Below are 17,599 nucleotides of genomic sequence, written 5' to 3' on the forward strand. Positions count from 1 at the left end.
TTTTCCCCCCTGCAAAAGCATCTAAAAGCTGCTTGGATAGTTGCCTTAACCCGTCAATGAAAATATTGATCTGGATCGGTTTTGAAAACGCATGAGTAGGCGTCTTTCTTAGTAACCCACGAAATCTTTCCAAAGCCTCACTCAAAGACTCATCTAGAAATTGATGAAAGGATGAGATGGCAGCTTTTCCTTCAGTAGTCTTGGACTCTGGGAAGTATTTCTTCAAGAATTTTTCAACCACTTCATCCCAAGTCTTAAGACTGTTACCTTTAAATGAATGGAGCCATCCTTTTGCCTCTCCGGACAAAGAAAATGAAAACAAGATCAATCTAACAGCATCCTCAGGCATGCCAGCCAGTCTGACAGTGTTGCAAATCTCAATATAAGTGGCTAGATGTGCATACGGGTCTTCATTGGGCAGACCATGAAACAAATTGTTTTGAACCAACTGAATTAATGAATGTGGATAAGTTATATTCTGTACTTGAACCTCCGGCCACACAATGCTAGTAAAGAACTGTGGCGCAGATGTACTTGAGTAATCTTCTAGGGTCACTCGTCTAGGTTGCTCTTCAGCCATGACTTCGGCTTCAATTTCTGCTACTTGAGATTCCCTGGATGTAGGTGAATTAGAAGATGATGACTCAGAAAAGTGAGCCTCTTCAAGGATTGATGCTACTGTTCTGTCATGCAAAACTTTCTTTTTTTATCTGCGTTGTTTCTTCTGAAGGTTGCTTTAATTTCTAAATCCAATGGGACCAATTCACTTGCAGAAGATCTACGCATGCAAACACTAACAGGAAAAGCAGTTAACCAATTCAAGAAGAAAATAAATTCTGAACTAAAAAAATATTAACAAAAACAAAAATTAATAAATCAAAGAATAATGAATTAATGCCTTCAAACTGAACTAAACTTTCCAAATGGAAAAAGTTCCTCGGCAACGGTGCCAAAATACTTGATGGATTCGCTTCGGGATACTACTTGTTTGTGTGGATGCGAAATCTACCGACAAGTGCACCGGGTCGTCAAGTAAATAATTAAAACAGTGTGAATCGAGTATTGAACTCAGGGAACTTGTTCATTTGGTAAAGGTTTGTTTAATAAGCAGGCATTTGAAAATAGAAATTATGATTGTGAATGAAAGTAAAAGTATATTCTATCCTAATTACAAAGCAATAAACATGAGCAAGTAAGTGTGAACACAGATATCTAAAGGCGTTGGGTCCTCTTACTGAGCAAATTAATGCAATTAAAGATATTTCTCTAATTAAAGATGTTTTTGTGTTCTATGCTGAAGGCTCAAGTACACACATATGGGTGATTAAGCCACAAGCATGCAATAATATAGTGCTGATAGAAACAATGAACACATAAAACAACCTTAATTAGATAGGGAAAGAGTTTACATCAATTACTCAGCAAGAATCCCCAACTGAGGGTTTAGCCTTCCATAGCAAGGAAGCTCCTTTTACAATGAAGAAGAAGAATTAAGAGAAATTGCTGGCTTACAAAGGAGTGGGGATGTCTCCTCCACCTCTAGGAATCTCACAATCACTCAAAAACTCAGAAATCTTCCTAAAAAGTTAAAACTTGGCTTTTTGCTCTGTTCTTTGCCTCTGTATTTCACTCTTCAAGCTCTGACGGCTACTCCTTCTTGTGTATTTTTTTCCTCCTTTCATTCTCCACAAATCAGGCTTAAAAAAAGGGCTTCCTGTCTGTGAAGGCGCGCTTAGCGCCATTCTCACGCTAAGTGCGAGTAAGTGAGATTTGGCTTAACGCCAATCTCGTGCTTAGTGTAGAAGAGACAATTGTCTCGCTTAGCGAGCTACATACGTGCTGGGCGCGTGCTGGTGTGGAAGAACTCTCTTCAGGCATATCCTCAGTTGCTAAGCCACTGCTGTCTCGCTTAGTGGTTTGGTCTCGCTAAACTCATGGTTCAGGCTTAGCGAGACCGCAACTTTTGCACCTTCATAATTTTCTCCTTTTTACCTGAAATTGAGGTGAAATTTACATTAAATTCATAAGGAAGGCTTCTATTGAGCACATATGAAAACTAAACTAGAAATATTTACAATCCTACCAAAAATAACCATAAATTGGGATATTTATATACATTTTGTAAAAGTTTTCTATACAAAAGTTAGTCGTATAAGACGACTAATAGTACCACATTGCATTTGAGAGTTGAGGTCAGGTGCATGCATCATACTGAGCATGATTAATTGGAACTATGGACGGATGATGACAATTTGTTGAGTGTGTGTTGGACTAATGAATGTTTGTGTAAGCTTATGATATTTGTTAATGTTTTCTTACTAATTGTGGTTATTTGCTTTTTTTTTTGTATTAATTTCTTTTATAATAAAGTCACCCCTCGCAATTTTTGTCACGTGTGATTGGTACCTATGATGATTGTGAACCTTTGTTAGTGGGAGCAGAATTACAACAGTAGAGTACGAGAAGTGAGATTCTTTTGTGGAGCCGCCAAGCCGTTGTGATGACGTTGGGATTATGTTTTGAGAGAGTTGTGTTTTGTTTATCAACTCCTCCATAGCTGGTTCCATAACTCTTTTTGTTGAATTGAGGATGTAAATCACAAATTTAATTATATCTATGAACAAATTTACTTTCCATTATGTGAATGATGTGTACCGAGTTACTATACCTATATATATATGTTTTCACTTAAGTAATGGTGCATTGTTTGGTGAATGTATATCGAGAAAAAAATTACGTTCATTTTTCATAAGCAAATTAACAGAGTTTTCATTTAAAAATTGAAATTCTCGTGGTTTAGAGTGGTGATATCGTAGCGATGAGGCGGGTCGTTACATTACTGGTATCAGAGCCGATCGAACCTTTTTGGCCAGTGAGTTGTGAGTCTATTGTGTTTTTCTGTTCATTTTGTGGTTGGCTTGTTGAATGCTTGATGTTTGTTGTTTGGAATTGGAACTTACTCACTTTGTTGTGCTTCCATGAGTTATAGAGATTTGATTGTTGTAGTCATAACATGTTTGTTCTCCTGATGTCTGCTATACCATGAGTTTCAATGTTGTGTCATGGGATGATGTGGCAAGTGATCAGGAAATACAAATGATGGAAAGTGATTGTTAATGTCTCGAGAGAGGACTAGTTTGAAGGAATACTTTCTCGAGGCATCAACTCTCAAAAGTAACCAAGTAGGGACTTGAGATGGTTGTGATTTTTGTGTTGTTCTTTTTCTTGTGTGTATTCTTTCCATGTCTCACTTCCTGGTGTGTATAAGGAGTGATGGCTGGACGGAATGATCATGCGATAGATGATGCTCTCCAAGCCTTAGCTCAGGCTATTGGGAATCCGAATAAGGGAGAAGCTGCTGGAGCTACTGAGTACCAAGGGTTAGACCGCTTCCAACGAAATAATCCTCCTTCTTTCAATGGAGGATACAACCCTGATGGTGCTTAGAATTGGATAAGGGAAATCGAGAAAATCTTCCAAGTGATGGCATGTCCAGAGGGGAAAAAAGTTGCTTTTGGTACATATACTCTGGTGGAAGAAGCTGAGTATTGGTGGGAGAATACTCGCCAATGCTTAGAGGTTGAAGGTCAAGTTGTGACCTGGGATGTCTTCAAGAGGGTATTTTTGGAGAAATACTTTCCCGAGGATGTTAGGAACAAGAAGGAGATGGAGTTCTTGGAGCTCAAGCAGGGGAACATGACTGTGGTTGAATATGCAGCCAAGTTTGAGGAGCTGGTGAGGTACTTTCCCCGTTATCAAGGGAGAAATGGTGAAATTTCCAAATATGTGAAGTTTCTAAACGACTTGCAACCTGAAGTGAAGCAAGTTATGAATTACCAAGGTGTTCGTCAGTTCCCACTCTTGGTTAACATGTGCCGGATTTGGGATGAAGACTCTCGCGACAGGGCGAGCTATTATAGGAGTACGGGCCCAATGAAGAACAAAAAGAATGGACCTCAACATCGGGGAAAACCGTACTCAACCCCTACTAAGCAATATGGTAAATGCCCCAACTATCAGAGGACTGTTGCTATGGGGTTTGTGGGTGATAGTGGTAGCAAACCCAATACTTTCCCCACTCAGATCACTTGTTACAAATGTGGTAAGCCAGGGCACATCTCCTCAAATTGTGCTGATAAAGGCATAACCTATTTTAATTGTAGACAAAGGGGGCATATTCAGAGAGATTGTCCATATCCCAAGAAGGAGCATAATGGTGGGGGCCTGAATGACCAAACTGGACATCCGAAGGCCATGAGAAGAGTCTTTACCCTTAACAGTGCCGAAGCTTCAAAATCCAAAGATCTAATCCAAGGTAAATGTTTCATAAATGGGATTCCCTTACTTGTGCTATTCGATTCCGGTGCAACCCATTCTTTTATATCCTGTTCGTGTGTAGGGAGACTTAAGCTTTTTTGTGTTTTCTTTAAATAAAGATCTGGTGGTAGAGACCCCAACTAGTGGTTTTGTGTTAACTTCTAATGTGTGTTTGAATTGTCCTGTGGAAATTTCTGGTAGAACATTTTTGATTGATCTGATTTGTTTGCCTTTGAGCTAAATTGATGTTATTCTGGGTATGGACTGGTTATCTTCGAATCATGTCTTGTTAAACTATTTTGATAAAACTGTGGTGCTTGATAATTCTGGAGTGAGTAAGGATATGATTTTTATCTCTGCCAACCAAGTTGTGACATCTTTAAAAGAAGATGCTCAAGTGTACATGATCTTGTCTAACCTGGATATAGAGACAAAGGTTTCCATGTGTTACGTCCCTATTGTCAGAGTTTCCTGAAGTGTTCCCTGAGGATATGTCCGGTCTACCACCCGAGAGAGAGATAGAGTTTTCCATAGACCTGGTACCTGGTACCTGGTGCTGGACCATATCCATAGCCCCTTATATGATGTCTCCTATAGAGTTAGCCGAGCTTAAGAAATAGTTAGAGAAGTTGTTGGAGAAGCGGTTTGTGAGACCCAGTGTATCTCTATGGGGAGCACCAATGTTGTTAGTAAAGAAGAAAGATGGGACCATGAGGTTGTGTGTAGACTACAACTAGTTGAATAAGGTGACAATTAAGAATAAGTACCCTTTGCCTATAATAGACAACCTTATGGACCAGCTGGTAGGAGCTTGGGTGTTTAGCAAGATAGACCTTAGGTCAGGTTACCATCAGATCCGAGTGAAGTCTAAGGATATATCGAAGACTGCTTTTATGACCCGTTATGGTCACTATGAGTATCTAGTCATGCCCTTTGGTGTGACTAATGCTCCAGGTGTGTTTATGGACTACATGAATAGAGTCTTTCACCTTTACCTTGATAGTTTTGTAGTAGTATTCATAGATGATATTTTGGTATACTCCAAGATTAGAGAAGAACATGAAGAACACATGAGGATTATGCTGCATACCCTTAGGGACCGACCAGTTTATGCTAAGCTGTCCAAGTGTGAGTTTTGGTTAGAGAAAGTTAGTTTCCTAGGGCATGTGATATCTCAAGGGGTTATAGCTATAGATCCCTTTAAGATAGAAGCCGTTTTTGAGTGGGAGAGTCCTAAATTTCTTTTTGAGATTAGGAGTTTTCTGGGCTTAGCAGGATATTACCGGAGATTCATAGAAGGTTTCTCCAAGTTAGCTTTACCTTTGAATTAATTGACACGTAAGGGTCAAGCTTTTGTGTGGGATACCCAATGTGAGCATAGTTTCCAAACCCTTAAGGAAAAATTCACGACCGCTCCAGTGCTAGTTTTGCCTAACCTGAGAGAACCCTTTGAGGTGTATTATGATGCATCAAAGATGGATTTAGGAGGAGTGTTGATGCAAAATGGCCAAGTAGTGGCCTATGCTTCTAGACAACTTAAGACTCATGAGAGGAATTATCCCACCCATGATCTGGAGTTGGCTGCTGTAGTTTTTTCCCTTAATATATGGAGGCATTACCTGCTTGGCTCCAAGTTTGAGGTGTTTAGTGATCATAAGAGTCTTAAGTACTTGTTTAGTCAGAAAGAGCTGAACATGCATCAAAGGAGATGGTTAGAGTTTCTTAAAGGTTATGATTTTTAGCTTAGCTACCATCCTGACAAAGCCAATGTAGTGGCTGGTGCCTTGAGTAGGAAATCCCTACATATATCTGCCTTGATGGTTAGAGAGATGGATCTCCTAGAACAATTTAGAGACCTTAGCCTTGCATGTGAGGTTACCCCTTACAGTTTGAGATTAGGAACTTTCAGGATCACCAGTGAGTTACTAGGAGATATCAGGAAGGACCAGAAGACTGATCCTTTTCTAAGGACTCAGTTTGAAGCTATAGAGTCAGGAAGAGATAGTAGTTTCAATGCTGGATTGGATGGAGCCTTGCGACTTTAAGATAGGATTTGTGTTCCTAATGTGCCTGAACTTAGAAAGATGATCTTGGAGGAAGGACATAGGAGTAACCTGAGCATCCATCCTGGTGCTACCAAGATGTGTCAGGATTTGAAGATGATGTTTTGGTGGCCCAAGATGAAGAGAGAGGTTAGTGAATTTGTGTATGCATGTTTAGTTTGTCAGAAGGCTAAGATAGAACATTAGAGACCTTCAGGGAATTTACAACCCTTGGAGATATCCCAGTGGAAGTGGGACAATATTTCCATGGATTTTGTTGTAGGGCTACCTAGAAGCCCCCAAAGGTTTAGATTCTATCTAGGTTATTGTTGATAAACTGACCAAGTCTGCTCACTTTATTCCCATTAATATCAGATTTTCCTTGGAGATGTTGACCTCCCTGTATATTATCGAGATTGTCAGATTACATGGTGTGCTATCTAGCAGTGTCTGATAGAGATCCTAGGTTTGCCTTTAGATTTTGGGAGAGCCTGAATAGAGAATTGGGAACCAAGCTTAGACTAAGTTCAGCCTACCACCCTCAGACTAATGGCCAAACTAAACGGACCATTCAGTCTCTGGAGGACCTTTTGAGGGCGTGTGTCTTAGAGTAAAAGGGGAATTGGGAGAGTTTTCTACCGTTGATAGAGTTAACTTATAATAATAGTTTTCACTCTACCATTGGCATGGCTCCCTTTGAAGCTATGTATGGTAGAAGGTGTAAGACACCCCTATGTTGGCTAGAGCCCAGAGAATACCTCACCTTAGGACCTGAAATGGTACAACAAACCACTGAGAAGGTCAAGTTGATCCAAGAAAGGATGAGAACTGCTCAGAGTAGGCAGAAAAGTTATTAGGACAAGAGGAGGAAAGACTTGGAACTTGAGGTTGGTGATCATGTATTCTTGAGAGTCACTCCATGGACTGGGGAGGTGCATCAGTAGAAGATGCCAAGTGGGAATTAGAGAGTCAGATGCGAGCAGCCTATCCATCCTTGTTTGAGTCAGGTAAATTTTGGGGACGAAATTTCTAAAAGGGTGGGAGAGTTGTAACACCCTGAAATATTACTAATTATAAATCGATGTTTAATTGTATTTATCGTGTTATTTGACTATATGGTTGACTTGAATGAGTTGAGGTATGGGTTGAATTAGTCATGTGTGAATTTATTGATGTGGATGTTGAGTTATGTGGAGTTTTGTTGAGTTAAGTTGAAATTATGAGATTTCAAATTTTACCTAAATCTATTTCAGTAAAATCGCGATCCCGGATTCGTTAACCGTTGGATCGTCTTCAAATTTTGGCTAGAGGTTCCTAAGACAATTCCCCACATTCTTAGCATTGGGGTTTTTAAAATAACAACTTCTAATGTCTTTCTAAGTGCGAGGGGCACGCTAAGTGCAATTCCAAACCAAGAGGGAATTACACTAAGCGAGAACTAGTGCATAGGGAGTTGCGCTAAGCGCGAATTGTCGTGCTAAGAGCAGAAAGCAGACTCCCGCTTAGCGAGACAAGCTCGCTAAGCGAAATATGTAGATTATAAATACGTTCTCCAGTGTGAAAAACATGATTTTCCCCCTCTACTTCTCTCCAAACGCCACCCAAACCCTAACACCTGCTTCTCCACCACCCATGACTACCGGTGGCCACCACGAGCCACCGTTGATTGCTGCCAAACCTCCACGCCAAGAAGAACGTTGTAATCGAGCGGAATCCTTAGAATCCTCCTCAAGGATTTGGTGGAGAAAATTCCCCCAATCCTTCATTATGTAGCTTCTTTGAGGTAATCTTGACTTCTAAGCCTTTCTCCTAGTTAGTTTGAGTTTCTCTTAGCATCTCTCGTGTTGGGTACTGTAATAGGGTGTTTTTACACTTCTTTTGAAAACCCTTGAAAATGAGACATTGTAAAAGTTATCCTTTTATAACATTGATGTTATTTTCGTGACCTTCACTGAACCCCGATCACATTGTCGTGAGTGAAATTTCAAAATGATGTCTCCTTTTAGTAGAATCAGAAACACCCCTTAGCCCTTTATGTTTTGACAGGGGTATTTGACTTTGAATATTGTTATTAACCTTATTTCTGAAATCTATACTAAATTTTCCTTCAATTTGGTATATAGAACCTTGTGTTTGGACTGACGAGCGTGAACGAGAGAGACCTCTGAGTGATGCAAAAAGGAACTGACAGAGAGCTCACGATAGGTGAGGGGGGTTTATTATCATTTACAATTTTTAATACCATAGTTGGGGTTCAGGGAACCTAACTATGGGGATGTATGCCTGTCCCTATTGCATGTTGGTTTTCAAGAAAACAATGTTTTTGATTAATGCGATGCGATATATCTATTATTGATGAATAACATTATTGTTTTTATTAGATTTGTATGGTCTGAAGACCTCGAGAGTGTGAATCTCAGGCATGAACTATACATATATGTATATGCGGAATGCGACTTACTAATGATACTATTATTGAGGATATTAATTGATGTGAGATGATGTTGTCATTGATGATTATGTTGATATAAGTTGATGTTGTTATTGATGATTATGTTAATTTGATATGATGTTGTTGTTGTGGATAATGTCATTGAAATAAGATGAGGCAATGTTGATGTAGATAATGATATTGAGGTGAGATGTTAATGATGTTGAAAATGTCACTGTGATGATGTATGTTGTGTATGTACATGGGGGATGCAGTGACTTTGTTGGATATCCTTGGTGGGGGAAATAAAGTGGTTAAAGATTTTTAAGCATCTATGGAGGGGGATGACTTAGAATCTTTAATTATCCACGACCAATGCATTGATAGTGCCCATGTTTCATACGTTGTATGTTGTGTATGTACATGGGGGGTGCAGTGACCTTGTTGGATATCCCTAGTGGGGGAAATAGAGTGGTTAAACAGTTTTAAGCATCTCTGAAGGGGGATGGCTTAGAATCTTTAATTATCCACGGTCAGTGCATTGATGGTGCCCATGTTTCATACGTTGTATGTTGTGTATGTACATGGGGGGTGCAGTGACCTTGTTGGATATCCCTGGTGGGGGAAATAAAGTGGTTAAAGAGTTTTAACCATCTCTAGAGGGGGATGACTTAGAATATTTAATTATCCACAGTCAGTGCATTGATGGTGCCCATGTTTCATACTTCATATGACATGAAAATAGTATAAACTTTGTCAGTAAGTACTTGTAGTTTCTCATGAGGAGGAATACTTGTACTTGGGGCATGTCACTTGGTTTGGAACTCCCTTGAGACTCAGGCTGATCACCATGGGGGGGAGTTGCCTATGCACGACAGGGTGACCTCGACACTTACTGCCTAGTTTTCCTAAGTGAGAGTGTCGTGTGGACATGCTTAGGCTATTTCCATTGGGATGGTACCACAATACATTTGAAAGTTGAGGTCAGGTGCATGCATCATATTGAGCATGATTGATTGGAACTATGAACGTATGATGACTATTCATTGAGTGTGTGTTGGGCTAATTAATATTTGTGTAAGCTTATGATATTTGTTAATGTTTTCTTACTAATTGTGGTTATGTGCTTTTTTTTTTTCTATTAATTTCTTTTATAATAAGCTCACCCCTCGCAATATTTTTGTCGTGTGGTTGGTACGTGTGATGATCGCGAACCTTTGTTTGTGGGAGTAGAATGGTAGCAGTAGAGTACGAGAAGTGAAATTCTTTTGTGGAGTCGCCGAGCTGACGTGATGACGTTTGGATTATTTTGGGTGAGAGTTGTGTTTTGTTAATCAACTCCTCCATAGCTGGTTCCATTATGTGAATGATGTGTATTGAGTTACTATACATACATACATACATACATACATACATACATATATATATATATATACATATATATATATATATATATATATATATATATATATATATATATATATATTCACTTAAGTAATGGTGCTTTTTTTGGTAAATGTATATCGAGAAAAAAATTACATTCAATTTTCATAAGCAAATTAATGAAGTTTTCATTTAAAAATTGAAATTCTCGTGATTTAGAATGGTGATATCGTATCGATGAGGCGGGTCGTTACACTTGGTCATTTATACTCCTCTTTTAAATCTCATTAATTATGTATAAGCTTTGGTGAGTTCATGAGATAATTCAAGAAAAATGACTAAGTATCAAATATGAAATTTAAAAAGCAAAGTTAGAGATACTAGGCTGCCTCCTAGGAGTGCTTCTTTAACTTCTTTAGCCAGACGCGGGGTGATGATCGATCTGATCATAGGCCTAGCACCTGTTAGTACCTGCCCTAGTGCTTTGACAAAGAAAATGTTATTTTGCAAATGTGAAACAATACTACAAGATGCTTGTATCACCTTTCACTTGCCCCTAGTGCTTACCCAAGTCGGTGTGGTGTTGACCAACACCCAAAATGACTCTTCGTTCATTTTCCGATTTGCAGGGTCCCTTGATGATAAGATGTAGATGCATGCATGTTTATGATCGAATGTTAAAATGTAATAATTAAATGAATGTTGTCCTATTCAATTTTACTTAACGCTTACGACACCCCTGCTGAACGTGCCAAAGTGGCTCTGGAATAAGTGAGCAAAAACAAGAATGTATGTTCTTAAAGACAATAAAATGTAAAGGACACAACACTGGAGGTAGAGATCCAAATCATTAATCCATATTTATTAATGTTGTGATTATGTTTTACAAAAATTTTAAAACTCAGAGATCCATATTAGTCCTTGAGGAAGCCCAAACATTGAGTCTTCGAATTGCCACAAGCATCACGTGTAATACCGCTTGACGATGTCGGAGTTCACAGGCGAAGGCAGCTCTTCGTCATCCATGTTCATAAGCAACAACGCTCCTCCTGAGAAAGCCTTCTTCACAAAAAATGACCCTTCATAGTTCGGGGCCCATTTCCCTCTGTGGTCCTTTTCAACCTAAGACACCTTCTTTAGAATAAGGTCCCCCTCGCTGAACTTACGCGGACGCACCCTCTTGTCAAAAGCATTTTTCGCTCTGTTTTGATATAGTTGCCCATGGCTCATGGCTGCCAATCTTTTACCTTTGATAAGATTCAACTGATCAAAGTGTGCTTGGGCCCATTCTAATTCTTCCAACCTCAACCCCGCTAGAATTCTCAAAGAAGGAACCTCCACCTCAAACGGGAGCACACCCTCCATCCCGTACACCAAAGAGAAAGGGGTTGCCGCAGTAGACGTGCGCACAGAAGTTCGATAACCATGCAATGCAAATGGGAGCATCTCGGGCCAATCCTTGTAGGACACAGTCATCTTTTGCATGATTTTCTTGATGTTTTTATTGGCAGCCTCAACTGCCCCATTCATCTTCGGCCGATAAGGCGTGGAATTATGGTGTTGGATTTTGAAATTGTCACACATTTCCTTCATCATTTTGTTGTTCAGATTGGTGGCATTATCAATGATAATTTTCCTAGGCAACCCATATCTGCAGATTATCTACTTTTTGATGAACCTGATCACCACATTCCTAGTCACACTAGCATATGAAGTTGCTTCCACCCACTTGGTGAAGTAATCAATGGCGACTAAGATGAAGCGATGCTTGTTGGAAGCCTTAGATTCGATGGCCCTGATCATGTCTATGCCCCCACATAGAGAATGGCCAAGGTGCTTCCAAGATGTTCAATGGTACAGGTGGAGCATTAACATTATCAGCGAAGGTCTGGCACTTATGGCATTTCCTTACATGAATGCAACAATCGCTCTCCATAGTGAGCCAATAATACCCTGCTCTCATAATCTTTCAGGCCATGGCATGTCCATTGGCATGCATACCAAAGGATCCCTCTTGCACCTCTATTAGCATCTGTTTGGCCTCTCTTGCATCCACACGCCGAAATAATACCATGTCATGGTTCCTCTTGTACAAGATATTTCCACTCAAAAGGAAATCGGCCGCCAACCTTCGTAACGTCCTCTTGTCATTGTCAAAGGCCTCAGGCGGGTATTCCTTGTCTTCGATGTATCGTTTGATATTGAAGTACCAAGGCTTACCATCCTCCTCTTTTTCTATAAAACAACAATGTGCAGGCTTACCACGACATCTAATTTCGATGTACGGCAAATCCCCATGCGGGCTTAGTTGGAACATGGACCTAGAGTGGCAAGGGTGTCGGCCATCTGATTTCCACTCTAGCAATGTGATGAAATGATATATCATCAAAGGATTCCATCATTTTCCTGATGTAAGCCTGGTAAGGCACCAATTTGTGGTCTTTTGTCTCCCATTCACCCTTCAATTGATGAATTACCAATGTCGAGTCCCCGTATACCTTAAGCAACTTGACCCTGAAGTCGATCGCCGCTCGGATCCCAAGGGCACATGCCTCATACTTAGCTATGTTGTTTGTGCAGTCGAAACCCAACCTAGTCGTGAAAGGTATATATTGTTCGTCCGGGGAAACCAATACTGCCCCAATTCCATGGCCTAGTGCATTAGACGCGCCATCAAACCACATAATCCACTTGTCTCTATCGTCATCTTCTACTTCCTCCTCAAACAAGGTCATGATGTCCTCATTAGGGAATTCTGGATGCATAGGTTGATAGTCATTTTTGGGTTGTTGAGCTAGGTAATCTTCCAAGGCACTTCCTTTTATTACCTTCTGAGTGACATAGACAATATCGAATTCTAACAACAGAACTTACCACCGAGCTATCTGTCTGGTGAGGGCGGGCTTTTAGAAGATATACTTGATGGGATCCATTTTGAACACCAACCAAGTAGCGTAATTCAGCATATACTGCCTCAGACGATGGGTTACCCATACCAAGGCACAACACGTCCTCTTAAGCAAAGAATAGTTCATCTCACATGCTGTGAACTTCTTGCTCAAGTAATAGACGACCCGCTCCCTTTTTCCAGACTCATCGTGCTATCCCAGCACATACCCCATTGACCCATCTAATATACTCATGTATAGGATAAGAGGTCTTCCGGGCACCGGTGGTACGAGCACAGGGGGATTGATGTGCCATTATTTTCTCATATTTCTTAACCCTTTTTGCACCATTTTAATTATTGATTAGTCTTAATTGTCAAATTAATTAGGCAGTTTTATTATTTGGGCTCATTCAACTAATTTGATGTTTTTAATCTAATTTCAGGAATTAATGAAGCATTGGGCTTGAATCCAGAATTGGGCTTGGACTTGAAGAGGGCAGACTATTTTATTCAACCCAATTTTATCTTATCTAGACTTTATCTTATCTAGATATTATTTAGATTTGATCTCATCTAGATATTATTTCATCTAGATCTTATCTTATCTTATCTATATTTGATTTTATTTTATTTATGGGCTTAGATTTAAAACAGATTTGTAAGTTTTGGGGCTGAAAAACTATATAACAACACCAAGGTTCTAGTTTAGGTTCTCTTCTCTCTCTCCTCTCCTCTCTCTCTTTTTCGTTTTAGTTTTAGAGTGCTACTCTCTTTTTCGTTTTAGTCACTTTTAGTTTTAGCAATAAAATTTCGTTCTTGCTTCAATCTACAATTTCGTTTTCTATTGATTAAAGGAAGGCTAAGTCTCCAGCGTTGTTTTCTCTTGAGGATCAAGCACAGCTCTCTTTGAGGTTCTATTATTACTATTAAATTCTGATTAGTTTTTCCTCTTCACCAATTACTCTGTATTTGTTGCTATTAATCCATGCATGCTTAATGCTTGATTAATTGTCTCCGCTTAATTTACATTCATGCTTAATGATCGTTCATGATTAATTGATGTATGTGTTGCTTAATCACATAATGAATGCCTTATGTTAAATTTCGCTTAGTAATTTAATTTAGGGTTGGATTAAGTGGTTGAACTGATAAAGGATAAACTCTCGTGACCTAGGATAAGAGACTTGCTTGTGAATCAAGGGGAAGCAACGTGTTTTAATTATGATATTTTCTAATTCACATCTATTCGTTGTTTAATTTACAAAAGCAAACAACCCCCTCCCCCAATTCGTTACTATTTTCCTACTATCTGTTATGAACATTTGGTTTATCATTGCTCATTGGGAAATGACCTAGGATCACTTCCTAGTTACTGAATTTTAATGATTATTTGATTCGGGTACGGCCATGATCAAATTTGGCGCCGTTGCCGGGGAGCAGTGTCCAAAGGTTCATAATAGCTAGTGATTCGTGTTTTATGTTTAGTTGTTTTATGCTTTCGTGTTGTGTTAGTGTTACGTTAGTGTTGTTTAGTGTCTTGTTATTTTGCTTAGTGTGGTGTTTTGTTTTAGTTTTTCTGTTCAGCGCTTCTCCTGTTTTAGTTTTTGTGTTTTGTTGTGAATGGTGCTTTGCGACGGATTTAGTGACCACTTTTGTTGATCTGGAAAACAGAGTAGTAGTGCAAATCCCTTAGCGACTGAATTAGTGACTACTGCTGACAATTTAATTGGCATTTTTGTTTTGATAGTTAGGGTTTTTATTTTTGGCTGAATTTTGGTGTGGTAGGTTCTTTTGACTCATATTTTGTGTGAAAAATACCAGGAACACTTGTTGTGGCCAGATTTGAGAGATTCAAAAAAATTTGAGAACTTGTGTTTAGCAAAACTTCAAACGGCCATAACTTTTGCTCCGGGTATCAGAATGACTATTATTATATATGTATTTGGGGTAGAAAAAAATTTCCCATACTATGGTAGCTTGCGGAAGGCTGGCTGAGGTCTCTAGCTCGCCAAAATCGCCTGTTTACTAGTTTTTCTTTTTCAAGTTTTATTGTTTTATTTTTCTAAATTTTCCTTAGGTAGTTTCCATAGTTAGACTTTGAATTTTTGCCTGAAAATTTTTGTGCCATCTTTTCATGATTTTAGGGTGTTGCTCACAAAATTTCAAGTCATTTGGATATCATTTGAGAGTAGCTATAGTTCAAACCTACATTGTTACTTGCATAAGAAGGCAACTAGTTGTGAATGTTGAATGTAGTGTATGACTAGAGACAATCCATCTAACTTACAACCCTTTGATCCTGAGATAGATAGGAAATTTCATAGATTAGTTAGGCATCATTTTGTACCTTTTGAGCATCCTGAGCATTCTGTTATTGGTGAGACTGAGCATTTTGTGGTTGGTAATTTTGAACATCCTGGTTTTGAGCATTATAGTTTTGAATATTCTGATTTTGAGCATTCTGAGAACATGACCAAACCTCCACCCCGTGAGAGGACTCTAAGGGAAATGGCTGCACCTGATTTCACCTACGAAAGCTTGTGCATCCAATACCCGGATGAGGATGTCCCATATGTTCTTAAAACTGGACTGATCCATTTGCTTCCAAAGTTTCATGGCCTTGCAGGTGAAGACCTGCACAAACATCTGAAAGAATTCCATATTTTCTGCTCCACCATGAAACCCCTAGATGTCTAGGAGGATCAATTATCTCTGAAGGCTTTTCCTCATTCTCTGGAGGGAGTGGCAAAGGATTGGCTATATTACCTTGCTCCAAGATCCATCACGAGCTGTGATGACCTCAAGAGAGTATTCTTAGCAAAAAATTTTCCCTGCTTCCATGACCATGACCATCAGAAAAGATATTTCATGAATTAGGCAACTCAGTGGAGAGAACTTATATGAATACTGGGAGAGATTTAAGAAATTATGTGCCAGTTGTCCTCACCACCAGATTTCTGAGCAGCTTCTTCTCCAATATTTTTATGAAGGACTTAGTAACATGGAGAGAAGTATGATAGATGCTGCCAGTGGTGGAGCCCTTAGAGACATGACTCCTGTTGAAGCCAAAAATTTAATTGAGAAGATGGCTTCAAACTCCCAGCAATTTAGTGCTAGAAGTGATGCTATTGTCATTAGAGGAATGCATGAAGTAGCCATGAATTCATCTTCATCAGCTGAGACTAAGAAGCTTGAAGGTAAAATAGATGCCTTGGTTAACCTGGTAACCCAACTGGCCATGAATAAAAAATCTGCACCTGTCGTCAGACTCTGTGGTTTATGCTCCTCTGCCGACCACCACACAGACCTTTGCCCTTTTGTGCAACAATCTGAACCAATTGAACAGCCTGAAGCTTATGCTGCAAACATCTACAATAGACCTCCTCAACCTCAGCAGCAAAATCAGCCACAACAGAACAATTATGACCTCTCCAGCAACAGGTACAATCCCAAGTGGAGGAATCATCCCAACCTTAGATGGTTGAATCCTTCACAACAACAGCAACAACAACAACAACCTTATTTTTAGAATGTTGCTGGCCCAAGCAGACCATACGTTCCTCCACCAATCCAGCAACAACAACAACAACAACAACAACCCCAGAAACAACAAACAATTGAGGCTCCTCAGCAACCTTCCCTTGAAGAACTTGTGAGGCAAATGACTATGCAAAACATGCAGTTTCAACAAGAGACCAGAGCCTCCATTCAGAGCTTAACTAATCATATGGGACAATTGGCTACACAGTTAAATCAACAACAGTCCCAGAATTATGACAGATTACCTTCTCAATCTATCTAGAATCCCAAAAATGTGAGTGCCATTGCATTAAGGTCGGGAAAGCAGTGTCAAGGACCTCAACCAGCAACATCTTCCTCACTACAAATGAACCTGCCCAACTTCGCTCTACTCCAGAAAAAGATGATGACAAAAATTTAAAGAGTAAGTTACCTGACATATTCTATGCAGGTGAATCTTCCACTGGTAATTCTGATCTACAAAAGCAGCATATCCCTCTTCCATTCCCTCCAAGAGCAATTTCCAACAAAAAAATGGAAGAGGCGGACAAGGAGATCTTGGAAACATTTAGAAAAGTAGAGGTAAACATACCTCTGCTGGATGCAATAAAGCAAATTCCAAGATATGCTAAATTCTTGAAGGAGCTGTGCACTAATAAGCGGACGCTTAAAGGAAGTGAAAGAATTAGCATGGGCAGAAATGTCTCCGCATTGATTGGTAAATCTGTTCCCTAAATCCCTGAAAAATGTAAAGATCCAGGTACATTCAGCATACCTTGTATTATAGGGAACAATAAGTTTGACAATGCCATGCTAGATTTAGGAGCTTCTGTTAGTTTTATGCCTCTGTCTATTTTTAATTCTCTATCTCTTGGCCCCTTGCAGTCAACTGATGTGGTAATTCATTTAGCTAATAGAAGTGTTGTCTATCCTACTGGTCTCATAGAGGATGTCTTAGTTAGAGTTGGTGAACTGATTTTCCCTGTTGATTTTTATATTTTGAATATGGAGGAGGGA

General features: G+C 39.5%; 2 protein-coding genes and 1 non-coding gene across 3 annotated transcripts; 1 reads left to right on the forward strand and 2 right to left on the reverse strand.

The window, feature by feature from the left end:
* The first annotated feature begins 3,483 nt into the window (after positions 1-3,483).
* Positions 3,484-4,937, forward strand: LOC102661162 (uncharacterized). Its single transcript, XM_006575837.1, has 2 exons — positions 3,484-4,315; positions 4,783-4,937. The coding sequence occupies exons 1-2, from the start codon at positions 3,484-3,486 to the stop codon at positions 4,935-4,937; spliced, it is 987 nt and encodes a 328-aa protein (XP_006575900.1).
* A 7,205-nt stretch (positions 4,938-12,142) lies between these two features.
* Positions 12,143-13,167, reverse strand: LOC102661015 (uncharacterized). Its single transcript, XM_006575836.1, has 4 exons — positions 13,093-13,167; positions 12,672-13,004; positions 12,495-12,531; positions 12,143-12,408 (listed from the first exon to the last, which is right to left on the reverse strand). The coding sequence occupies exons 1-4, from the start codon at positions 13,165-13,167 to the stop codon at positions 12,143-12,145; spliced, it is 711 nt and encodes a 236-aa protein (XP_006575899.1).
* A 2,744-nt stretch (positions 13,168-15,911) lies between these two features.
* LOC113001020 (small nucleolar RNA R71) lies at positions 15,912-16,018 on the reverse strand. Its single transcript, XR_003266350.1, has one exon. It is a non-coding gene; the product is annotated as a small nucleolar RNA R71 (small nucleolar RNA).
* Between the last annotated feature and the right edge of the window lie 1,581 nt (positions 16,019-17,599).

This window comes from Glycine max, chromosome 2, assembly GCF_000004515.6.
Source record: "Glycine max cultivar Williams 82 chromosome 2, Glycine_max_v4.0, whole genome shotgun sequence".
NCBI classification, from domain to species: Eukaryota; Viridiplantae; Streptophyta; class Magnoliopsida; order Fabales; family Fabaceae; genus Glycine; species Glycine max.